Genomic DNA, 26,244 nt, shown 5'->3' on the forward strand with positions numbered 1-26,244 from the left:
TGTCCAAATGACCTTGGGCATCTCTTGTATGCAAGTAACATTCTCGGCAACTTCGTCTGTTTTTAATCATTCACTTTGGGAACAGGGGACCAAATAGGGAAAATATAGATGCCTGTGCCTACGTCTACATTATTGTTGTTATAGCAATAATGATAGTGGCAGTGAAAGCAAAGAGCCATAAAGAAATGGACCATGGAAAAAATAAGGGCATGCTATGGATTTATTTACTTATTTATTTACTGTATACTGCCTTTCTCACCCCTGGAGGGACTCAAGGCGGTTTGTAACATACTAATGGCAAAAATTCAATGCCAACATACAGTACAAAAATAAATCATAATAACTAATTATGACATATAACTATGAACTTAAAATTAATTAAAACCATTAAATATAAGACATACATAATTAAACATTCAGACAGGCATAAAATCATCCTAGTATAAACATTAAAATCCCATGATCCAGAAATCATATACCCTAGTCATTCCGAATTGTCATTGCAGATGTTCCTTAATTATTCTTTGTATTGCATTATTTATTAGCCAAAGGCTTGATCCCACAACCACATCTTTCTTCTGTTTCTAAAGGCCAAAAGGGAGGGCGCTGATCTAATCTTACTGGGGAGGGAGTTCCACAGCTGAGGAGCCACCACTGAGAAGGCCCTGTCTCTCGTCTCCGCCATCCGCACTTGCAACGGAGGTGGGGCCAAGAGCAGGGCCTCCCCAGATGACCTCTGTGATGGTTCATAGAGGGAGCAGGGCCTCCCCAGATGACCTCTGTGATGGTTCATAGAGGGAGCAGGGCCTCCCCAGATAACCTCTGTGATGGTTCATAGAGGGAGATACATTTGAACAGGTAAGCTGGGCTGGGACTATTTAGGGCAGTGGTTCTCAACCTGGGGTCCCCAGATGTTTTTGTCCTACCACTCCCAGAAATCCCAGCTAGTTTACCAGCTATTAGGATTTCTGGGAGTTGTAGGCCAAAAACATCTGGGGACCCCAGGTTGAGAACCACTGATTTATGGCTTTATAGGGTAAAATGAGCATGGATGGGGAAAATGGAAGGGATCAGAACTCTAGAAGGATACAGGCAATGGTTTGTTTTGCCTCCAACTTTATAGAAGTTGTGCAATTTAAGAATCAGATTAACCTGGAATGACTTTGGTTTTTTTTCCTCTCTGCCAGTGTAGATAGGTTGAATTTCTTGGCATAGGGCATGGTACAGTACACAGTGTGCTGTAAATATGGGTGTGTCCGCCATGAGCTTCCATGCCACAAAAACCTTGCAGGAGAATATTGTTCTGCTTGCTTTCCACGACAGACTTCCTCTAGCTTTTGCCAGGATTGTTAAAATGCATTATTTGAATGTGCTGAAGTAAGCACTCCAATCCATCCAAGGTGCTGGTATGAATATATAAAACAGAGAAACATGACGTGCAAATGAAGGAACTATGTGCCTGAGAACCTTCCCTGTTTGTGATTGATTGGTGCATTTTCATTCACATTGCAGCATGATTCCACTTTAACTGACATGCTTCCATCCAATGGAATTTTGAGATTTGTAGTTTGCTGTCTCCCTCTAAAACACAGCGCTAAAGCTTTCTAGGAAAAAAATATCTGGGTACTCCTTCACAAGCTACAAAACCCAGGATTTCATGGGATGGAGGCAAGGCAGCTGAAGTGTTATTAAAGTGCTACAATTGTGTAGTGTGGACACACCCTAGGTATCTTTTACTGCTGGACTGTTTACAGTCTCGGAGGATTCTGTGTGGTACCTCTATCACTGACCAAATGTTGCTGTATACTCCTTCAGGGCAAAATGGGATTGGTATTCCTCCATACTGTGTCATATGTAAGCTGCCCTGAGATTGAGGCAGGGTTATTATTATTATTATTATTATTATTATTATTATTATTATTATTTTAAGGTGGAAAGTTTTGAAATCCTTGCAAGTTAAGGTGTGTCAGAAAAAATGCATTGATAGGAGAAGCATCCCTGGTGATAAAATTAAAAGCTCACTCTTGCAGTACTTTCAGTAGTTCAGTGGTCGTGTTGGTTTATTTTGTGTTAACAGGAGTTCCATGTGCCCTGCGTTCAGGTGCTTAACGGCATATTGTCAGCAAACTAGTGACGATGAGGAGTAACAAAGAATAGCTAAGCAGGTGTTGGGAGGCAGGATAATCCGGCAGGCAAGAAGCAAGCCTGCGTTTCATCCAGAAATGAGGAAAAGACACGTGGCTTTTCTAGGTGGTGTGACACTTAGGTTCAAGAATAAGCAAAGTCCCTTGAATTTAAGTACACGAAGGTGATTTGTGATTGCCTGACATCTGTCTGGAAAGGTTCTGCCTAGTGTTGTCTTGAAAGAATTGCATTTGCTATCATGGGGCCCTTCCACACACCATATAACCAGTCAGATAATCCACAATATCTTCTTTGAACTGGGTTATCCCATATAACCCAGTTCAAAGCAGATAATGTAGAATTTTATACAGCTGTGTGGAAGGGGTCTTAAAGATAGGACTAAACTTAAACACAAAATTTAGATTAGTTTGATATAGACCTCATGCCCATACCTTGAAGGTAATCATGTTGTGCATGAAACAAATTTGTATACATTAAACCACCAGAAAAATAGTGGTGCCACTGCCTTAAGTAGATATTTTTGGATCTGGGGGTAGCATTACATAGCAGCGTAGAAGTACTCTTAGAGTCTATTTATGACATTTAGAGATTTTTCTTATAGACAGAATAGGTAACTTCACATTTTTGAACTCAAAAGAGTGTCTCCATAAAGGTAGAAGCTTCATTTTGCAAGTGATGGCAGCTGAACATAGTCCGAAAATCTTGAAAGCTATGCTCTGATATGAAAGCTACAGAGCAATTTAATAAAGGCAAAAGTTTCCCCTGACAACAAGTTTAGTTGTGTCCGATTCAAGGGGTTGGTGCTCATCTCTATTTCTTACCCAAAGAGCTGGCATTGTCCGTAGCCACTTCCAAGGTCATGTGGCCAGCATGACTGCATGGAGTGCCATTACCTTCCCGCAGAAGCGGTACCTATTCATCTACTCACATTTCCCTGTTTTTGAACTGCTAGGTTGGCAGAAGCTAGGGCTAACAGAGGGAGCTCACCTCGCTCACTGGATTCAAACTGCCAAGAGCAATTTATGGTGATGTAAACGTGGGGATGGTTCTTAGATCTTAGGAAATGTTATAGAAATCTTTGTGTCTACATGAGCTTTCACTCATGCTTTACCAGGGCCCTGAAACAAAAACAATCCTCAGTTGTAATACCCAGAAAAGTGTGTCCCTATCTTGTAGGTGAATGTTTTGTTCTCATGGCTGAAAACATGTTGGCAACTCTTTGTCGTTGTGCGTATCATAGTCACAGGGACCTCCGCCTTGACAGTTCCAGGAATTCAATTGAGTTCCAGCTGAATGGCACTGTGTACTTCCCTAATTCTCAGTCAGAGCTTGGAAAAATTCCTTCCCCTTCCCATCAAAACAGTTCCTAGAATCCTATGCTGGCCGGGGCATCCTATAAGTTGTTGCTTTTTCAAAGTGTGTTCCTAGCTAGGGTAAGTCCCACTCATCTGGAGTGGACCACAAACTTTGTCAGCACTGCAGCATCTAACTCACTTACACAGAGTAGTTTCAGCCCCTCCCCATGTAAAATCTCCTTGAATTTTTGGGCTGTTCCCACTGTGTTGCATGGCCCTTCTGCAAGGTATTTCAGCAATAAGCATGGCGCAAGGATTACAGCATTTATTCTCACAACAATCCTATGGGGTGGGAGTGAGTTAGATTGAGAAATGCCAACTGGCCCAAGGCCATTCGAGCAAGCAGTGTGACAACTGCTTCAATACAAAACACACTTCTTTTACCCAGGCAGAGTAAGCTTCGCCTGAATCGGTTGTGTGTGCTTGCTCTGTTGTTGTGTGCCTTCAAGTCGTTTCCAATGTATGGCGATCCTCAGGTGAACCCATCGTGGTATTTTCTTGGCAAGATTTCTTCAGAGAGGGCTTGCCTTTCTTGGAGGATGAGAGAGTGTGGCTTACTTGGAAGCAAAAAAAGAAAATGCCTTTCAGACGCATGCAACACATTTAACACAGCATGCAGTTTAATTCTGAACCCACGTGCGAGATGTCAGTCACGCCTCCACTCCGTGTGTGCAAAAACATATTCCGCCAGCAACTTAGCTCTCACTTTCCTTCGGTCTTTCTAATAATGTGGCCAGATGCACACCTGATATTTCACAACACTGTGACCTGTTGATAAGACAAATCCTCTTTAGGTCGGCATTGCTTCTGCTGTTACTGGGATTGCTTCACTCATGATCTAGTAAAAAAAACAACAGCAGTGCTGAAAGAAATCCTACTCTTGGGGCTCTTTCACACATGGCATCTTCTATCCTTCAGAGTGTCCCTTGATCCCTAGGAACTGATCCTAAGGTACAGAGCGAATTGGAAGGGGAAAAAACCCTTCAAAATAAAATTAAGACAGATCCTACTAAGATTCCTGCAATTAAAAGTGGTTGGGTTTAAACAAGGAAACTACAAATTGCAGTAATTGTCTAGTTCAAATATTACATTTGTTCACTTGAGAATGTGTCGGTCTCAAAGAAAAGTAGTTGTACCAGGTTGCTGTGAGTTTTCTGGGCTGTATGGCCATGTTCCAGAAGCAGTCACTCCTGATGTTTCACCCACATCCTCAGAAGTTGTGAGGTCTGTTGGAAACTAGGAAAGTGGGGCTTATAGATCTGTGGAATGATGTCCAGGGTGAGAGAAAGCACTCTTGTCTGCTTGAGGCAAGTATGAATGTTGCAATTGGCCACCTTGATTAGCATTTAATGGCCTTGTAGCTTCAAAGACTGGCTGGTTGCTGCTGGGGGAATCCTTTGTTCGGAGGTGTTAGCTGGCCCTGATTGATTCTTGTCTGGAAATTTCCAGTTTTCAGAGTGTTGCTCTTTGTTTACTGTCCTGATGTTAGAGTTTTTAATACTGGTAGCCAGATTTTGTTCATTTTCATAGTTTCCTCTTTTCTGGTGAAATTGTCTACATGTTTGTGGATTTCAAAGGCCATAGGATGCCTGCCATAGATGTGGGTGAAATGTCAGGAGATAATGCTTCTGGAACATGGCCTTACAGCCTGGAAAACTCACAGCAACCCAGTGATTTCGGCCATGAAAGCCTTTGACAACACAGTAGTAGTACCGTTTGGCTGTGCACATAATCAAATTTGGCCAAAGTTCAAAATATTAGTTTCTCACGTTAGAAAAACCTGGGTGATGATGACGATGACTTTGTTTCACGATATAACCAAGAAGAAAAACTAGATAATAGTCTTGGAGGTGTCACTGAAACAAGAAGTAAGCCTAGAAAAGGCAGATTTTGTAGACATTTTAGCTGTTTCTAGGGCCCCCACCTCAATTTTGCCTCTTTTAACAAAGGGGCAATATTTGGGAAGACAATGATCAGGAGATTTTGCTTTTTATTGGTTGCTCTGGGCTGGATATTTCTCCATCTTAAGGTGCTGTATCCAGACTTGAGGACTCCTCCCAGGAACTGTGTGCAGTTGCACACACATTTGCCTGCAAGTATGCTTGCTTTCAGGACAGGACTCTAGTTTTATAGTCTTGTAATAGAGACTTTTCTAAAAACTCAAATTCGATAAACTGTGGAGACATTTGTAAAACAACATACAGGTTATATTCCACTACTTTTGCGATTTTCAAGTTCTTCAATATTTGTGTGTCGTTGCCTACTGTCACATTGATTCAGTGGGTCTCCTCTAGTTGCAGTTAGATTTAGGCCACAGAGAATGCCAGGGAAATATATTTTTCAGGCATAGTTGACAAACTTGCATTGGTTTTATCTCATTTAAAGACAAATATGTAAAAACTATTTATTAACGGTACCTTCCAGATAACAGTTAAAGTGATTTTGTTGTTCAGACTCCTATGTGTCTTCAAGTCACCTATCAACTTATGAGAACCTCAAGAATTTCTTACACAAGGAATCCTCAGAAGTAATTTTGCCTGTCCCTTCCTCTGAAATAGAGCTTGGCATTCATTGGTGGTCTCCCAACCAAATACTTACCAAGGCTGCCTCTGCTTGACCTCCAAGCCCAAATGGGATCTGGTGCTTTTAGGGTATTTAGGCCATAGCATCTTTGTCATCAGTTTTAAATTGTGCTGTATATAGGTTTAACACTTTCTGGTTGTGAATAAAAAATCAGTAGAGCTGGGAAAAATATTTATACTTCCAAAGTAACGTGTCTAAGCTCTTCAAGAGGCAGCTGGCATGCAGTCAACTCTGTGTATGCGTGTAACTATGGCCCTTAGTTTGGCAAAGTGATTAACTGGCCTCTAATTGAGGAGGAGTTCTGTGTTCTCTGTGCATTCTTCATTCAGAGCTGCTCAGCGTGAATCAAGGACTGGGCACAATACCAGTCTGATCATGTCGAGAGTGCTCCATCGCCCGTCGTCAGTGTTATTTGCTCAGAGTCGAAGAGCAGACAGTGAAACTTGCCAAGAAACAGCATACTAACTGAAAACTGGAAAGCCCTGGAAATAAGTCCATGGGGGTTGTAGCCAGTTAGCCTACAGGTATCAGCATTGGACATGAGTAACCCAAGATAGAGTTGGGGTGGAGGGAGAAACTATTAAGGCATTATGTACCTGATATCTGAAAGTAATCCTTGTTCAGCCTAGGTGATCAAAGAAGTAGTCACAGAGGGTTTTCAGTATCCAGAAAAAGGTAGTTGTGTTTTTCTTTGGCATCCAACCTCTCGCTCTCCCCTCCACAGAAATACTAGAGCCGCAGTGCAGTGAATACATTGCTTCTTATGGAGTGAGGGTTGGGCTATGAAACATATGCCTTGAGGGGTTTGACTGGGATAGCCCACAGGCCATCAATATTTGGCAGCCCTTGCTACATCTTACAGAAACTTTGAAGTGAATTCTTTTGTAAACTACCATGCTTTGCCATGCCTTCCTTTCATCTCTCCTGGCTCTAGATTGAAGTATGTTGAGAAACAGAGCAAAACTTTTACTCATCTATGTATAATTTCATAGTCCTCTGTCACGTCTTAGCTTACTTGTTTTCCCCCTCCTAAGCCATAACTCCTTTAATGTTGTACTTTTTCCATACAGAGATGTTGTTTTAGCTCTGGGGAGAGTCATCTATTCCTTTCCCAGTCTTGTTTTTGAGCTGAAGTGATCAGAAGAAGTCAAAATGTTCTTGGTGTCATGGGGTAGTCACGTCGTAGAGGCATTATAATTCTCTTTTTCTGACCTCTCATGTGGAATCAGGTATTTTCATATAAAGTGCCCACTGGGTTGATTTACCTATTCCCCTTGAGCTATGTGCAACAAATTCAAGACCTGGACATGTGTGGACAAGCAACATCAAAGTATTTTCAAGATGACAAAACTTCTTAAGGAGAAAGAACACAAAGCTAAGGAAAGTGGAATGGAGAGAGAGAGGAAATTCTGAAACAATTTGAGAAAGTGATATGAGAAAGAGGATTAATTGAGACTGGTTCTGCCAAATCAGGAAATGTGGAGGGCACGCCAGATCCTTTATCATGCTGCTCCAGCAGATGCCCCCAGAAGTATCTAAACAGATGTGCTGAACCGGGTCAAACTTGTTGGCTTTGCTTTTTTAGCCTGCTCATCCATGAGGAAGTTGGGTTGCTCAGCACCCCAAGTCAGCGTGTAGTTCAGAAGCACTCCCTCCTGCTCCACAATGCTCTGTGTGCAGTGGCCTCTCAGCGTAATTGCCTCTTCCCCCGTTTGTCCGCTCTTCTCCCCCTTCTCCTGTTTCCCTAGTCCTGCCAGCAAACTGTCTCCACCGTGTGAAGATTACACCGAAGTACCGCAAGGAAATCAGCTTAGCCTGAGTGACCCTTGTGTCACGTGGGATGGAGTGTGTTCATGGTGTTCTGCCAGACTGTGGCTGGCTGAGCAAAATACAGTGAAGCCCTGGGCCACCCGCCAGGTTTTTATTCCCACTTGGAGTACACAGTCACACATTTGCTATTTGGCAGGACATCCACGCCAGAGTTTGTTTGGATAGTAATCTTGTACAGTTGTGTTTTCCTTCTCCACTTTCTATCTTTCTTTCCTTCCCTCTTTACTTCCTTCTCATTTCCTTCCTTTTGTCCTCCCCGCCCCCCTTGAAATGCACACAGGAATGGTGAGCACCCAGAAACATTAGATACATTAGATACTGACTGTGGCAAGCCAATGTGCCCACCTCACATTTGCCCTTGTGCTGAAAACGTTGTGATCCAACCTTGGAGCCATTCATATTTTGGTTAGTGTGAGGGGGCAAAGGAACTATTCTCCATGGGGTCAGTGACCTATGCTATATGGAGAATTTTGGAACTGTCACATGTACAAGTTTGAGTTTTCAAAGTCACACACAACAGAATAAAAAAAATGTATGAACTTGAAGAAACTAAGACAAAACTTAAAACACTCAGATTGTGTGTGCCCCACTGGTTTGGTCCATGATGATATTTCTGCAACCCTTTTTTAGTATTGTTGTTACCATGGTTCACATCAGAAACTAAAAATCAAAGGAAGTGGCTTTGGGCATCAAAACAGGAGATCAATCCACCCCTCTTTAATGTTTTAGGACCACCGCATAGATGTCACACAATCCATTGTTTGGCAATTGCAACCAGGTTGTGGTTTGTCGGTGCTCTCATCTCCTCAAGAGTCAGGAGCCCAAAATATTTCCCATTCTGATTTCTAGGCAAGGTAAGATTTGGGAGTTTGAATTCGTGTAATTCAAATATAACGACAACTGTTGATTATCAGAAACTGCTGGGTGCATGAGCGAAACGTGTCCCTGACAACCAAGTCAATTTTAGCTATGAAATCTAAATCATGTAAGGTTGGTGTTATAGGGCTGAACATACTTTAAAGGCATAATAAATTACCTTGCTTTGTAAAGGGCAATGTAAAAAACCTTGGGTTATACGACCCTTTAGATGTTGTGAAATGTTGACTCTTCACTTCTGGTTGTGCTAGCTAAAGTTAATGGGAGTTCCAGTTCATCAATATCTGGAAGACTACATAATTCCTACTCCTACTAAAAGATTAAATGGTCTGTTGCTATGGAATTACAAGCTGGCATAGGGTAAAATGCAAGCAGAACTGCTCTGTGTTTTCAGTTGCCATAGGATTAAATTGATCAAAAGATCTGCCGATGATCTTGTTGACATTTGGATCTTTTCACTGAAGAGGTGGGCCCCGCAACTAAACATGGCAACCGTGGGGTGTTCCTGTTGACTCTTCCCATCAGCCAGCCTCGCCTTTTTCCACAATACTCCATTGCATCCCACCTTCCATCTTGCACCCATTCTTTTGACTCCTGTCATCTGTATTCTGTGAACTTTAAGCAATGTTTTAATGAGGATTCTTTCCTTAGAATTTCCCCAATTAATGAATATTGTAATTCTACAAACACTGTAGGTCCCACCAAGCCTTTGGATAGCATCTATTTACTTTGACCATTATTATGATCAAAGTCCTGTTGGGAGATTTAAACTGAAATCTCTCCAACTGATATCAGTGGCACTTTGTTTTTTAACAAAAATTAAATTGGTTTAGTATCATGACAGTCTTTGTTTCCCTATCTGAGTCCATATCATACATGTGTTTGAATATCACGATTTGTGTCTGATTACAGCATACTGAAGTGCTGGAAAGGCATGATTTAAGGATTCTGGAGATTCTAATTTAATTTTTAGTCCCAAAAGGAGTAAACCCATTGAATCAACTAAGACTTGGTAAATAAGTATTTCTCTAAATCCCATTGATCCAATAGCTGTGCATTAACTGCCACTTGTAGTTGGATTTAGACCCTCAAAATGAACATTTCCAAGCTGTGCAGGACTATCTTGAGCTCAGTAGTTTTTCTTTAATTCTATGAGTTGTAGCTTAATATATTTTTTTCTTTTTAATTTTCATGATGTCCATCCCAATCTATATTATGTGTCATATTAGCAAACACATTAAATATCTGGATTATGTTTAATTTGTAATTATGGATCTTTGAGGCTAATGAGCTGAATTGTTATGATGGGACAAATTTTTACAGTGAAGTCTAAATCAGAGAATCGGTTACGTCTTATTTCTTTAAAGGAATATCCTTTGGTCTATTGAATAATTTCATTGGTTCACAGCTACTCAAAATGTACTCTGCCAGTACATAGCACTGTCTTTTCCCATGTCAGCAGCATGACAAAGCCACCTTGAGATTGAGTCTGTAGTCTGAAGGAGCTATCCAAGGTGCCAAACTTGTCTGCAGGCTAGAGTTAGACCAGGCACAGGCAAACCTTTTTGCTTTGTGGCCACATTGCAGGCCTGGGTGAGAGGGCTGGGCCAGGAGGGAGGGTGGACATTTGCACGCTGGATGGGGTGAGCCCATGTGGGGTAGGGCGCAGAAGAGGGTGTGGCAGGGGCAGGGCAGGGCTTGGGTCATCCTCAGGTTTTCCTCCCAGCATAAGGACGGGGCTGCTTGGCCCATCCTTATGCCAGGAGAAAGGTGGGACCCTCAGTGACAACCTGATCTTCCTCCCCTGATCCTCGGGCTGTCCACCTGACATTATGCCAGGAGGGCAAGATAGGCGGTGGCTGAGAGTGCTCCAGAGGGCTCTCAGCACCATTATGTCCTTCTGGCATAAGGAAGGAGCTACTCACACCGTCCTTATTCCAGGCGGAGGGTGAAACACATGGTGGCTGAGAGCGCTTCAGAGGGCTCTTAGCTGCTGCATGCCTTCCTCCCCATCTTTTTGGCATAAGGATATGGCGAGCTGCTGTGTCCTTATGCCAAGAGGACAGGGAAAATGAGGGGGGTGGGAGGCTGAGGTAAGCAACCAGAGTTTGCCCATGCGTGAGTTAGACCCTTTAAAGTTTGGGCTAAAACTGCACTCCACTCCAGTAGTATGAAAATATGGAAACTAACAAATGTCCCTGTTCTCCACATATAGAAGACAACCTGCCAAAAAGCTACATATTAAAACATGTTGATATAAAATACATTATTATGACTGGCTTTAAATGGACATTATTGCATTGTCTTTCTGGCAGACCTCACACTCTGGGTAGAGAAACGTATTGTATTTTAAAAGGTGCTGATAGATTTCTCTTACTATTTCAACTTTCTGAGGGTGGGGCAAGTTTCTTAGCAATGTCTGGAAAAGCTACACTTTGTCCTACAGTTCCTAGAATCCCACAGTCAACATGGCTGTGGGAGTGGGTTTCTTTCAGGAGAGGTAGCTGGAAAAAATGATTTTTTTCAGACTTTGGATCACAACGAAATTGGATGATAAAAACTGCAATGACAACAACGAACACTTGAGGGTTCATATCGATTGTAGGAATCAAGTGGTTCTCTATATGTCTCTGGACTATAACTCCCAGCTACAGTAGCCACTGCCAGCATAGTTAACAATGAGGAATGCTGGGACTCAGTTTCTCTGGGTATTTTGAACTGCAGCTTCCAGAAATCCCAGCCAGCTAACCAACTGTTAGGAATGGTGGGAGCTGAAGTCCAAAACATCTGGAGGAGCATCATTTGAGAAACTCTGTGCTATATAAACTTCCTCCAACTAACCTACTACTCCAGGAAGATAGTACCAAACTAAGGACTTCTTCACATGACCCTTTTGTGCAATCGCTGGTGAAAGGGAAGGAATGCGGGGTGGCTCGTGGTGCCGGCGAATACCCAAAAGGGCCGTCCTCCTTCCCCCATCACATAGTGGGGATGGGACAGGGTGTGTTGGCACCCTGTCTCCATCAGATGGGAGAAAGGGTGGCAACATGCAGCAATTTGTGTTGGCCCACCACACTTTCCCCCATCATATGGGGAAAAGGGGAAGAAAATGATTGTAGCGCCATCAGAGGTACCCAAACTACACTTTGCACCCCACTTTGGGAGGAATGTGGGCAAGGGCTGCCATATGTCATGTGATGGCACACAACAGGCCCTGTCCTTGCCGCACAACAACACGGCAAAATGGGACAAAAATGTCCTGCATGTAGAGGTGGAAAGATACACCAGCTGGTCTAAAAAAGGTAACATTTAAGTCAGGCTGCCAAATCTCTTCTGGACATCTTCCTTGTTTCATCCCATTGTTTATTATTAGAAAAACTTGGTGAGTTGAGCAGATTTCATGAGGAATAATCATGTTTGTTCATATCATAGCATGGCTCTTTTCATACGGCAGCTGCCTGCCTTTGAAAATCCTGTGCCCAATGTTCTCCAGTTCACGCAGCTTGGAAATGTAAGGGTTTCCCCCCTCCCTCCATCAAAAGCAAACTTTTAGTCCTCATGCTTCAAAAGAGAAGACATTTTGCAATCAACAACTTCAGCCTTTCTCCCTATATGTCCTTAGATGAACTTTCCTAGCTGCTAAAACTCATCAGACAGGTTCCTGTTAAGCAATTAACCAGCTGAGCAGAAAAAGGAACGGGGCTTCTCTCAGAGATTAATTCTTTTTTCACACATTTTAACTCCTTCCTTCCTCTTTGGCCTCTCGTTCGTCAATAATTCCTCATGTTCTAAAAAAATAATAATCAAAGATTTGATTTCTAAGGAAAAGGAATGGGAGAACAAATAAAGTTCAATTCATATAACGAAAATAGATTTTCCCTTGATGAAAAATGTAAACAGGATTCTAGAACCAACAAGCTCCCCTCAATAATTGTGTCAATGTTTCTTAGAAATCTGATTAGAAGTTTTCATACTATTTAAATAACAATATTGTGTTTCAGGTTCCAGTTCTTGCCACCTTCTAACACAGGAACAATCAAAGAAGACATACATCTAATTCTTTCATGATCTTTAGGAAAAAGATGTGCTCATAATGATTCAGTTCACTTTATGGATCTTTCACAGTAAATAAGTATAGCATTTTGATTCCATTTTTATTGCAATGGCTGCAATGGAGAATTGTAGTTTGTCTAGGCACTAGAGGAGATACCTGTCTGAAAATACTAAACCTGTATGTATATAGTTGTGCCTGTTCCCTAAGACCAGCTGAGATATTTTTGGTACAGATCCCACAAGCACATATGAGACAGGAACCAGATTGCTACCTTTTCATGGCATCTAAATGTGTTGCCTGTGGATCTGCCATGCTTTATCTGGGCTAAGGGCAGGTGCCGTGTAAGCACGAGCGCGTTTGCGTTTTTGCGTGGACTCTAGACTCAGAAAGCTCAAGATTTGGATCCCTGTTTAACCTTGGATACCCACTAGCTGCCTGAATACAAGTCACACACTCTCAGCTTCAGAATAAGGCAGTTTGAAACCCATTCAGAGCAATTTTTCACAAGACAACTCTCAGGTAGGAATTCCACAAGTTGGAAATTGACTTGAAAGCACATCAGTAACAGTAACAACAATAACAATGGGGTGTCCTAGCAGTAGGTTGGTTTTATCCCTCAAGAAAAGGAGCCCCCAGTGGTGCAATGGGTTAAGCCCTTGTTCCAGCAGTATCGGTCATCAGTTCAAATCCAGAAAAAGTGGATTGAGCTCCCTCTGTCAGTTCCAGCTTCCCATGCGGGAACATGAGAGAAGCCTCCCGCAAGGATGGTAAAACATCAAACATCTGGACATCCCCTGGTTAACATCCTTGCAGACAGCCAATTCTCTCACACCAGAAGGGACTTGCATTTTCTCAAGTTGCTCCTAACATGACAAAAAAAAAATCCCTCAAGAGGAATAAGACTTGACAGAACCAAGTAAAAAGTTGGTCAAAACCTTCAAAAATGTTGGGTGGGTAGGACTCTTTTGGTATATGGTGTCATTTTATGATGTTTGTTCATAGTGTGTGCATGTGTAGAGGGAAAAACGTAGCCTTCCACATCTTAAATCCTATGCTTCTCAGAGATTGAAGACAAAGCTAAACAAGAAAGAGATATCTCTATCTAACCTCGGGGTTTCCTTTGTGCTCTTGGATTGTTTATGGCAGAGAGGTCCAGTCAAAGCTGCAGTGTTCCAGGTGTGCTTTTGGAAATCCTCTCAACTTAATAAGCCAGGAATCACCATTGGACCATATCAAATTTCCTTGAAATGTGGCCCCGCGGTCAGTTGCCTTGTTTTGCAAGTGCATCACATGCTGAGCAAACAGCAGCAGAGGAGCGTGCATGTGTGTTTGCGTGTGTGCATGTAAAGTTCAGTGGAGTTCATTTCAGATTGGCACCTGCTTCTGAATAATTGTTTTCATTCTTCTTGGAATTGGCACGTGGAGGAGGGCCTCCTTTGCCACTCTTGAGATGACAGCTGGCCCTTGGCTGCAGAGGAGGACAAATCCCAGATTTGTTCACTGGCAGGTTTGAGCTGTTAGAGAACAGAATACGTGGAAAGGGGGTATGGGAGAAATGGCAGAGGGAGGAGGACAGTATTATGGGGCAGTATTATGTTCCCCCCCCCCCCCCCCCAGTGAACCCCTTGGAGATTTAAGATATTGCAAATTTGCAAGCCGGTTTACCATTAAGGCAAAGTGAGCGGAGGAAATTCCCGCATAGGCGGGTATGTGACTCACAGTGCCTCCTTTTAGACTTGAGGCAGCTGTACATTCAAAGCTTCACTGGAGGCCCATTCACTTAAAAGTGGGATTGAGCGGTCTCAGATGTCAGGGTTCCCTCCTTTTGGGATTGGGACTGGAAGCAGTTCAGAGGAGAAAGAGATATAAATATATTTGGCGCACCCGCTGTGGACATGCCAGACTTTAAACTTGTTGTAAGCCCTGTCTGGTGGTAGCTTGGCCGTGAGATCTGTACTGGCCGAAACTGAAATTTCTCCCTTGAATACTGAATGAGAAATAAGGTTCAGGTGTGGGGGCTTTAAATATAATAATAACCAAAATGACTTCCTTCACTCTTTCCTCGTCTGCTTTGTTTCACTCGACAGATGGTTCTGCTTATGTTCATTCAGAGCTCAGCAGAAGCGAATTCACACACTTGCATATCCAACACTTGGTGATTTGCAGCACCATTCAGTGACATAAATGTGTGAAATAGCTGATCTTGATCAAATACTGCAGATGGATTTTAAGGCACACCTACACTTAATGCAGTTTGACACCATTTTAACTGCAGTGCTAGAATTTTACAAGATCTTTAGCTTTCTCTGCCAAAGAGTACTCGTGTCTCACCAAAGGATTCCATAGCATTACTCAATGGCTCTTAAACCAATGTCAAATGGCATAGAGGCCCCTTAGCTTACTGCCCATTACCTTGAACACGATGCACCTTTCACATGGCACTATTATAGTATTGCAACTCCACTTTTAACTGCCATGACAGCATACAATGGACCAGAGGGATTTGCAGTTTAGGGTGGGAGAGTTCCCTTTTTGCCTCACTACAAATGCCAAGAGTCCTTAGGACACGGTTGTACCAATTAAATTAAATCACAGTATTATAATGGTCTTGTGCAGTGGTTCTCAACCTGTGGGCCCCCAGATGTTTTGCCTTCCAACTCCTAGAAATCCTAACAACTGGCATTTCTGGGAGTTGTAAGCCAAAACACTTGGGACTCTAAAGGTTGAGAACCACGGGTCTAGTGTGAAAAAGCCCAAGTGTTGATGCGCAACAGAATTAATTCTGTGGTAGAGTCCTGGTGTTTGGATGGACCGTACAGCTTCAAAATGGTTCAAATGGATTGGCACATTTTAAAACCCATGTTCAGCTGCTAATGGAAAGTTAGAAGTGATTGAAATGATTTTTCTCTACTCTTGGAGAGGTCTTTCTGTGGAGGAGTGGCATTCTTCCACCCACAATCCATTGTAAGAATGCAGAATTCTGCCACCTCTACAGAGAGACCAGCCTTTCATTACTGCAATTCATGGGTCTAAGCTGGAAGTTATCCAGCAAACAAGTAATCAAGTAATGACATGCTGAATCACACAGGTACATGGACTTGAGTCAGCCCTAACTTGTTGTTATGAGAAGGTGAATAGCAATGGTGGGGTTCTGGATGTTTCCTGAAGCCCGAGCAGGACTGGAACAGACTAATTTAGTCACTACTTTCCCGTCATGGTGTGGAATTTCTGCATGGGATTTGTATGTGGACTCTCCAATGGCAGACAAAAGAAATGTCTGTTTTTGAGGGACCAATCCAAGACCTTTGTCACTGTTGCAGTGGGACTTTTTGGTGAAATGGCTAAAACATTATAAGGTTAGCAGAGCATGGCATGTTACCAACAGAAAAAAGTTCAGCTCATCTTGACTAAGTAAAGGTAAAGGTTTTCCCCTGACGTTAAGTCCAGTTGTGTCTGACTCTGAGGATTGGTGCCTTTACCTTTACCTTACCTTACCTTTACCTTTATCTTACCTTACCTTAACCTTTACCTTAACCTTACTTTATCTTTACCTTTATCTTGCCTTTACCTTTACCTTACCTTACCTTTCTTTACCTTTACCTTAGCAGAGAAGTTGTAGCCAATCCATTCATACTTGACTGTAATTTGCGAAGCAGCTATCCCAAGTACAGAAACACGGGATTTAAAAACAAAGCCACGTCTCATGTATGTGTTAACATTGTTTTGGATGGTTTGTGAGCAATGTAGAAAGAATGGACACAAACAGACCAGGCATGAGGAAGCAAACTTCTTTTCTTTGCTTCTCATTTTTTAAAATCCATGAATTATTGAAGCAGGCTCCATCTACACTGCCATTTAAAATCCAGATTATATGCTTTGAACTGAATTCTATAGCAGTGTATAAGGGGCCGCAGTAGTTCCTCTGAGTAGTTTCTCACCACCAGTACAATGAGTTATATTCTTCAGGAGGAACATATAAAATCGAGACAAGGAGCATCTTCCTATAAATAACGAACTTCACCGTTCCCTCAGCAACACACATAGATGTATGTGTGTGTGTGTAGAATAAAAATATGGCTTATACTTAGGATCCCCCCTCCCCCCATCTGCTATTTGCATTAGGTAGTTCGCTGCTTAAATAGACAATGTTCTATATTTTTTTGTGGAAGAAAACTTTTTTTTAAATCCACTTGTTCTCTCCCTCTTTCTTTCTTTTATGATGATGATGATGTATGTCAAAGACAGCAGGAGTGATGTGTCATGACAGTTGCTGTGGCAACTCTGCCTACAGCATGAAAATAGGATATAGATGGGACTTCAAAACAGTAAATCTCAGAATTTCCTGAGCCTATGAATGAGAGTTGGCCTCATTGCCACAGGGGTTTCAGAGCTTCCTGGTGCCCCTGGGTTGGACTGCAGATATTTTGTTGTTTGCACAGATCTAAATATTGTATACAGCATGACTCCCATTTTTGTGGGGGATAAGTCCCTGGACTTTGTGTAGACACGTGAACATGTGGGTAACAGTGAACCTTATTGAAATGAAAGATTTCCAGTACAGGAATGCAATAGAGCAGGGGTTCTCAAACTTTTTCAGTTGCAGAGCCCTTTTTGATGCTTGGAGCCCCAAGAAATGTTTATATATTTGTTTGTGTGAGTATCAGGCATTATAGGGGCCACAGTGCCACAGCAGGTTAAACCACTATGTTGCAGAACTTGCTGTTCGGAAGGTCAGCATTTCGAAGCAGCAGAGCGGGGTGAACTTCCATAGTTAGCTTCAGTTTCTGCCAACATAGCAGTTTGAAAACATGCAAATGTGAGTAGATCAATAGGTACCACTTCGGCAGGAAGGTAACAGCACTCCCATGTAGTCATGCCAGCCACATGACCTTGGAGGCATCTACAGACAACACTGTTTCTTCAGTTTAGAAATGGAGATGAGCACCCCCCCCCCCCCAAATCAGACTCGACTAGACTTAATGTCAAGAGGAAATCTTTGCCTTTTTATATCAGACACGGGCAAACAGTTTGACACATTGCATTTTAAAATTTGACGGATAGGTTGAGCCAGTGGCTGATGGATGGAGAGTGTTTGTGTGAACTAATTGGAAAAAAATGAACAAATTCCTATGCATACTGCACATAAAAAAGGAAAGAAAGAAAGAATGAACAATACAATATTTAAAATGAAGAACAATTTTAACCAAGATAAACATGACAGTATTTCAGTGGAAGAGGGCAGGAGCCATCCAGTCCAACCACCTTCTGCCATTCAGTAGAAGCACAATCAAAGCACCCCCAACAGACAGACACCCAGACTTTGCAATAATAGTAATAGTAATAGGAGCAACCCCAGTGGCCATCTGTTGGTAAGAAAAAAGGCTTTTGAGGTGAAGGAGGAGAGAATTGCGGAGTCCGTCAGGATGCTTCGCAGAGCTCCAAGGACTCCTGGAACAGCTGCCATAGAGTCACACTGGAGGACCTAGAAAATGCCTAGTGATACCATATTTTGGCAGGTATTGGTCCTGTGAATACACAGGCCATACTGTACTTTAAAATGTAGTTTTCAGAGTGGTGTAGGGTCTTCTAAGAAAAAAAGGATGAGGGTGTATTGATTTTACAGGATTTTTTTGTATGAAAAGCTTACAAGCAAAACTGCTTTACAAGTTCTACTTATCACAAATGTAAAGTAGAGACAGTTGCAGGGCTGACTGACTCTTGGGCTTGATCCTAGGGATTCCCATAGTTCCCAACAGAACAGTCATTGCGCAGTGCCATATTGCAGGTTTACATGGGAGAAAGCCCACTAATCACAGTGTGACCTACTTCCAAGCCAGTTGAAAAACATCTCACTTGGAAAAGACTTTGGATCACAGTTTCTCCTCTTTCAGAGTACCGTAAATGTTGAATATAGGAAATGCTCCCCCTGCTGGAAAAATTATATTTTTTCACAGTATTTTTTCAATACTCACAATTGGCTAATGGTCCCTGCAAGCTTTGTGGTGTTTGTGTCTTCGAGACAATGAACTGTATGTGGGGGAAAGCATTACGGACCTAGTTCAATACACATCTCCTCTTCATCAATTGCTCTGCCATTACTCATGCGTGCAGTTGCAAAACTCAAGGGACTGCATATGATTTGATTTCCCAAACTTCCTCCAAGATGCTCAAGAGAAGAATAGTCATGTAATTCTTATCACAACCCTACAAGATAAGTTGGAGTATCAAGGAGTGACTTGCTCTCCTCCTGGGTTTCAGGATGCTGCTTTGATCTCACATTTATCCAGCTCAAATCAAAAACTCAGCTACTCTATGAATGATGTGACTTGTATGATTACTTTGTTACATGGAGCACCTGGTGGCGCAATGGGTTAAACCCTTGTGCTGGCTGAACTGCCGACCAAAAGGTTGGTGGTTCAAATCTGGGGAGTGGAGAGAACTCCCATCTGTCAGCTCCAGCTTCTCATGCAGGGACATGAGAGAAGCCTCCCACAGGATGGTAAAACATCTGGGTGTCCCCTGGGCAACATCCTTGCAGATGCCAATTCTCTCACACCAAAAGCGACTTGCAGTTTCTCAAGTTGCTCCTGACATAAAAAAAAAACTTAGTTACATGTGAGATTTTAATGGTTTATTATGAACATTGGTTATAATGAACACCTGGTGCTATAACAGAGGTGAGAAATTGAAGCTACCTACATTTATTTTATAGCTAAAGAAAAAAAAAAGAAAACAACCCTAAAATTCTTTCCAGTGTATAAAAAAATAAATAAAACAAAGCTGCAACATTACAAATGTTATTCTGTGGGGAACAGAAGAGACACCCAAGCATTGAGTCATCCTTTTCAAACTGGCTGTCTAAACATTTCTGTTCAAATAAGAAAAAGTATCCGAGTAGTCCTGCTGCTGCCCTCAAACCCATAAGAAGACACTGCTTTTTATTGGATCAACTCATGCTCAAAATGCTGGAGCAAGCCATTGAATTATACAGAACATTTCTTCAGGAGTTTGTGATTAGCATCCATAAAACCCCAAAAGACCCTGATTTATAGCCAAAACCACCAGCCCGGTTGCATTTTTCTTCTAAACCTAAAATCAATTGACTGTGCACAGACCAGCTAAGGATAAGCTCTGCTAAATCCCACTGATTTCAATGAAAGAATAAAAGTATGGGATTAACTCTCTCTTTTACCGAAATGAATAGCTCTTGCAGCCCAGCCCTTTGGCCCAATTTACATATCACAGGAAAGCATGACAGGTTTTTAGACTTGATGAATTTTCTCCTGCACTCTCCCCTCCATGTTCCCCTTGAGTGTTGTGATGATTCTATTCCTTTGCTTGTATTAATCACAGTTTGCTGCTTTATCTGAATCAGGCAAACCATGGTTCATGCAAACAAGTTTATGCACAGTTGAAATTGCAAACTCATTTGCAATTTTTTGTGTGTCAGGAGCGACTTGGGAAAATCCAAGTTGCTTCTGGTGTGAGAGAATTGGCCGTCTGCAAAGACGTTGCCCATGGAACACCAGGATGTTTTTTACCATCCTGTGGGAGGCTTCTCTCATGTCACTGCATGAGAAGCTGGAGCTGATAGATGAGAGCTCACTCCACTCTCTGGATTCAAACCACTGACCTTTCGGTCAGCAGTCCTGCCGGCGCAAGGGTTTAACTCATCATGCCACCGGGGGCTCCTACTTACACGAATGAGGGAGTAACTCAAAGGAAAGGGAAGAGCATGTGTATCCAGGGTGCTGGCACAAATGGTGAAACCATGGTTTGTTGTTTGGTAGAAACCAGGCCTGTACACCACAAGTCAGAACTGGATCCCACTTCCCTCAATGCAAGTGCTGCCATGAAACAATTACTACATTTTGTCCACCATTCTCATATCAGTTATTACTTTTACTATACTTTCCCACCAGTAATTTGAAAAAGAAAAGATTTATGTATGAAGTTTATGGGGTTTTTTAAGTGTTTGGCTTTTGTGGTTTAAATATCATTTGTTCTTCTATACCAATGGAAGCTAATCACATTTTAATTCTTAGGATGATTGATGCCAGTTCCATATCCAGGTTGATTGATGCAATTCTTGTAAAAAAAATCATGTTCTCTAAATCCATTCTGGCTGCTTCTTTTTATAGACATTCAATTCTGGGTTTAATGTGGTGGTCCAGTGAAATGTAGACTTGACCACAAAACATCTTCCTGGCACCAAATAACAGAATCAAAACAGGATCAATGGAATCCAGATGTTGCTACAGTTCATATGATTGTGATTGAATGACATTTTGATAAGGGTGGGGAGGTTGGTTAACTATCCCTCTTTTATAGTTTTCTTGGCACTTGAGCAAGGCATCTCTTAAACGTCCCTTTGTTTCAAGTCAGCCAGGAGAGGCCTCTTGATGCTGCTTTCTCAGAAGTTGCTCTACTTAAACACTGGTCCTTAGAAATATTTCCCAGAAATATCCATGAATGTTGTTATTAAGCACAGTGTTATGATTGATCTATATTCATTTTTATACATGTATGCATTATGTGAACACATGGAGAGCATATTAACTTTCCATACATGCATAAGCACACTAAGAGACTAAGGATAAAGCAGAAAAAAAATAAAGTTAGGTGTGGATTTGGAAAATTATTTCTAGGGATGTGATCCGGCAGACTAAGGCCCCTTCCACATGGCTGAATAAAATCCCACATTATCTGTTCTGAACACTGTGGCAGTGTGGACTCAGATAACCCAGTTCAAAGCAGATTTTGTGGATGTTCTGCCTTGATATTATTGGTTATATGGCTGTGTGTAAGGGCCCTTAGGAATAAATTTCTAGATTGGATAGGGATAAATAATTTATTTGTATTAGTTACATTTATATTATATATGTCCTTCAATAAACTCATGGTGGCATGCGTTGCTCTCTCTTCCCCATTTTATCCTCACAACAACCCTGGAAGGTAGGTCAGGTTGAGAGACTTCATTTAGCCTGATTAGTTTTATAGCTCAATTAAAACCTGAGCCTAGATTTCCCACATGGAGTCACACGCTTTAACGCCCACTCGAGGATGGATGTGTTGATTCATACGGATGCTCATATGTTGATGCCAATTGTCCTGGAGCTTTATGGAGAAGACCATTTTCCACTGTTAGCAGTGCTAATCCTTTGGTCACTTCTGTGCTTACCAGAGGTTTGGTTTAGATAAGGAGATCAATAAGCAATGAAGTGAAAAGGGAACAACAATAGCCGTTGCAGCACCTTTACTTTTCTGCGGGCAGGCAATCTGCAAGTATGTTTTGAAAAAGCATTGAATAAAACTGCTGAGTACCAGCTGTCTCCCAAACAGGCTCACTTTGACACATGAAACAGAAGGAAATCCCATCTGAGCTCTGAAAATATGGTCAAACCTGTCTTAACAATAATCTAAGAGTGGTTTAAAAATGGCACAGTTGCTTCTGCTGAGCATTGTGTTTATCATGCAGTGATTTCCTGTAGTGTGGACCAACCTTTGGTTCTCTGGGTTTCTTGATTTCACCATACTATGCTTCAGATAGAGAAGAAGTAAACAGTTCAGGCCCAGGCTATCTAGAAAACCTTCTCCTTCTACAAACCTGCACGAGATCTTCAAACAGCTGAGGAGGCCCTACTGTCAGTCCCACCTCCGTCTCAAGCACAGCTGGTGGGAACAAGAGAGGGGGCCTTCTTGGTGGTCACCCCACTTCTTTGGAATGCTCTCCCCAAGGATGCCCCCCTCCTTATTTACTTTTAAAAGGCAACTTAAAACACTTCTATGCTCTCAAGCATATGATGAAAAAGAGGAATAGAACTTATAACATTGATAAAGTGAATAGAAAATAGATTTGATGTGCTATCTTACCTGGCTTTTAATGTTTTAAATGCTAATTATTGAATTGTTATTTAAATTGCTTGTTTTAACTTGTGTAATGTATTTATTTATTTACCATATTTATATGCTGCCTTTCTCAGCCCGAAGGTGACTCAAGGTGGTTTTTATTTTATGTTTTGCTGTTGATATTTTTACTTCCGTTTTATACAGGCATTAAATGTTTGCCTATTATGTTGGAAGCTGCCCCGAGTCCCCTCGGGGAGATGGGGCAGGCTACAAATTCTTCTTCTTATTATTACTATTATTACTATTATTATTATTATTATTATTATTATTATTATTATTATTATGGATGCTACAGGATAATGGGCTCCCAGAGAGGAACCCAATAGTTGGCTTAGCTTTGGAAAGAAGCCCCACAGTTTTTCCTCGATCTGCTGCCCAGTTGTCCCCAGCAGCCGCCTCGGTCTTCAGTCCATCCCTCCCTTTTGTACTGGATGTTGTCACAGCTGTGGGGTCTTGTGATTTTTTTTCTTGCTTGACATATGACCTTTTGTACACTGTCCTCCCTTGACCCACCTTGGACTGGAATGAATGTAAGCTCCTAAAAATAACACAGGAGACCTGGTATGGGTTCTATGGAAGGCTTAACAGACATGCCAGTATCACAGTGGGAGTGGGCCAGGGACACCATCAACAACCGTGTGTATACCCATATATAGGAACAACTGGGTATAGAAAGGTATTGTGTTTGCTTGAGCAGGTTCAAGTAACACATAGATGGATACTTTTGGGCTGTGAATTCTTGGCAGGTATCTTTTTGTTAAACTCGCAATCCTTTTGGTACTGCATGTTTATCATAGCTTTCTCATCTTACCAAGGTTTGCAATTCATTCCCTTGTATCCTTGTTAGTGAATATACCAAAAAATATAAGGAACCTGATAAAGAGAAATTGATTTCTGGCGTTCACATATTTTCTCTATATATACCAAACTAAAAAAAAAAAAAGATGTTCTGTCTTCAAACATCACTTTCTAATTCTTCCCTTACTACAATAAACCACTGAAGTAATAAAATAACATTTATGAAGTCTCAACAGGATATACCTAGTTTTCAGCGCTTGGCGTCAAGTGCCACGGCCCACAGCGTGAGAAGGAAACTTTCTGTTAATGGTACAAGGAGCAACAATTGAATCCCTTGCCCTCACCCCATTAGAAAAAAAAATCTGGAGAAAAATATGCTTTTGATCCACCTCGGTCTCTTCTCCCAAGTGTTCCCCAGCCCTTCCTGGAAGCAAATGTCACTGGTGCCGTTTCACAGAAGACATTCCACAAAGCATTGCTTCCAATTCCCTTCACAGAAACTCCCTCCACCTTATTCCCAGATTCCCCCCCCCCCCCCTTGAATGTCATGTTATTTTAGAAATCATTACTCAGTGTGCTAAGAACTTGTTTCAAGTGAGATAATGGCACTTCGGATTTTGTTGTTTTTGTTTTGGAGGTCAGACCACAGCTGGGACTTCTCTCTTTGCATAACAGTGGATAGCGAGACAGTCCTGTTTTCAGTGTACAGTGAAGCAGGACAAGGAGCCATGGGAATGAGCCTGTGCTCATCCTTAGCCACTCTCTTCTGGAGGCCTTGCACCCATCATCCCATTCTTATAATGGGACGTTTCAAAAGCAACTATAAAAATGGAAGAAAAGAGACACAAGACTCTTTTGGGAGATATGTTTTCTTCCCATCTACCTTGCTGTCTCCTAAACACTTACAATAGCTCAAGGCATTCACGCAAGACATGTCAGAAACCAGTGTTTTAATGGTATAATATAATCCTCCTGCATGATTTTATAGGCATAACTCCTATAAATATAAAAAGCAATTAAAGCATTATATTTATTTCACAGAAAGACTGTGTTATGTCTCAATAAGTTCCAGATGTTTTATTACTCAATTATACTGAGCATCCCCCATATCTTGAGGGGGGGGGGAGGTATTGCCAGAGTCTGTGTGTGAAACTCCAGATAATAGTGAGTCTTATTTCAATCAAGGACATCTGGTCCAAAAATTGTGGCGGTTGTAGAAGACATCTGAAAAGGACATATTTTATCAGCAGTGGATGAAGGAAACCACATATGCTGTTCCCTCAGATATGGAGAGTCATGCGATACCTAAATTACTAGAGAAAGGACCGATAAGGAGCTTGTCCTATATGACTAGATCCTTCCATGTTTCGGCCTCTCTCAAGTAACAGTGAAGTAATGGTTCCCAGGAAAATGGTCACATTCATTGCAGGACATGGTACAAACAGGAGGACACGGAGCATTGTTCTGTGTGAAGAGGTCCCAGGAAGGGCCATATTGGAAGGCCAAGAAAGGAAGTTGTAAACTGATAAAAGTACTAGAAGCATATGGAGCAGTGGTTCCCAACCTTTTTTTGACCAAGGAACACTTGAGCAGGGACCACTTTGACCAGGGACCACTCTCCAACATTAGTACCAAAAGACTTATGAATCAGTTTTTGGTCAAGTTTAAATTCGATTTGGTTTTTTCTGGTGCTGATTCAGAACATTGAATTGGATAGACACATTAGCTCTAGTTTCTGATACAGAACATCTGCCACCCAGTAGTTGCCATCTGCTCACCCACAGAAAACCATATTTATTAATCTAGAGCTGATGTGGTAGTAGTAATCTTTCATGGGTAGTCAGCCTCTCCCCTCCTGACATCCCCATTGCCTCAGCACTATAAGAGGGTTTTGCAAGACCAATCACTCTTGTTGTCTCATGGTTTTGAGGCAATGGTGTAGTAATGGTAAGGCCACAGACCATATTTTCATTCTTGTGGACACTGGTAGTCCATGGACTATAGGTTGGGAACCACCTATATAGAGTATAATAGGTATTATTCTGCTACATCTAGACATGTTACTTTCATTTCATTTCACCACCTGATTTTTCTTTTGTTCCTGCAGGCCAGATCTTGCCTACAAATCGCAGCACCCCAAGCCCCATTGATCCAGAGACCATTCAGGTTCCAGTGGGGTATGAACCCGACCCTGCCGATCTCGCCCTCTCCAGCATTCCTGGCCAGGAGATGTTTGACCCTCGTAAGCGCAAGTTCTCTGAGGAAGAGCTCAAGCCACAGCCAATGATCAAGAAAGCCCGCAAAGTTTTCATCCCAGAAGACCTGAAGGTAAATTGGAACTGGTGCCCAGCTTAGGGCAAGTACTTTAACTACTTTACAAATCAGGATGGAGTGAAAGTGCTTGGATGTATGGCCTGCTTCAACCAAAGAAAAATTATGTCAAAAGCCTAGTAGTCTAAAAGTAATAATTGACAATAATCAGGGATGAGGGCTAGAATGGGCTTCTGGTTTAATTTAGGTGAGGTTTAATCTCATGGCATTGCTTGGTTCATAGAATCATATTTCTGGAGAGATCTTGTACACATCTTCTGATCCAATCCCATTTTCAGCAAATGAATGCTGAACTCCCAACAAATGTATTTATTTATTTATTTATTTATTTACTATATTTGTATACTGCCCTCTCAGCCCAGA

General features: G+C 41.9%; 1 protein-coding gene across 2 annotated transcripts in view; it reads left to right on the forward strand.

The window, feature by feature from the left end:
• The window catches only part of HLF (HLF transcription factor, PAR bZIP family member), a 56,258-nt gene that overhangs the window by 24,096 nt on the left and 5,918 nt on the right, over positions 1-26,244 (forward strand). For both annotated transcript variants that reach the window (XM_060763990.2, XM_060763991.2), the window contains exon 3: positions 25,658-25,878. In XM_060763990.2, the coding sequence (XP_060619973.2) occupies positions 25,658-25,878 (221 nt within the window). The remainder of the gene's footprint in view (positions 1-25,657; positions 25,879-26,244) is intronic.

The sequence above is a fragment of the Anolis sagrei genome, chromosome 2 (assembly GCF_037176765.1).
Source record: "Anolis sagrei isolate rAnoSag1 chromosome 2, rAnoSag1.mat, whole genome shotgun sequence".
Taxonomy (NCBI): Eukaryota; Metazoa; Chordata; class Lepidosauria; order Squamata; family Dactyloidae; genus Anolis; species Anolis sagrei.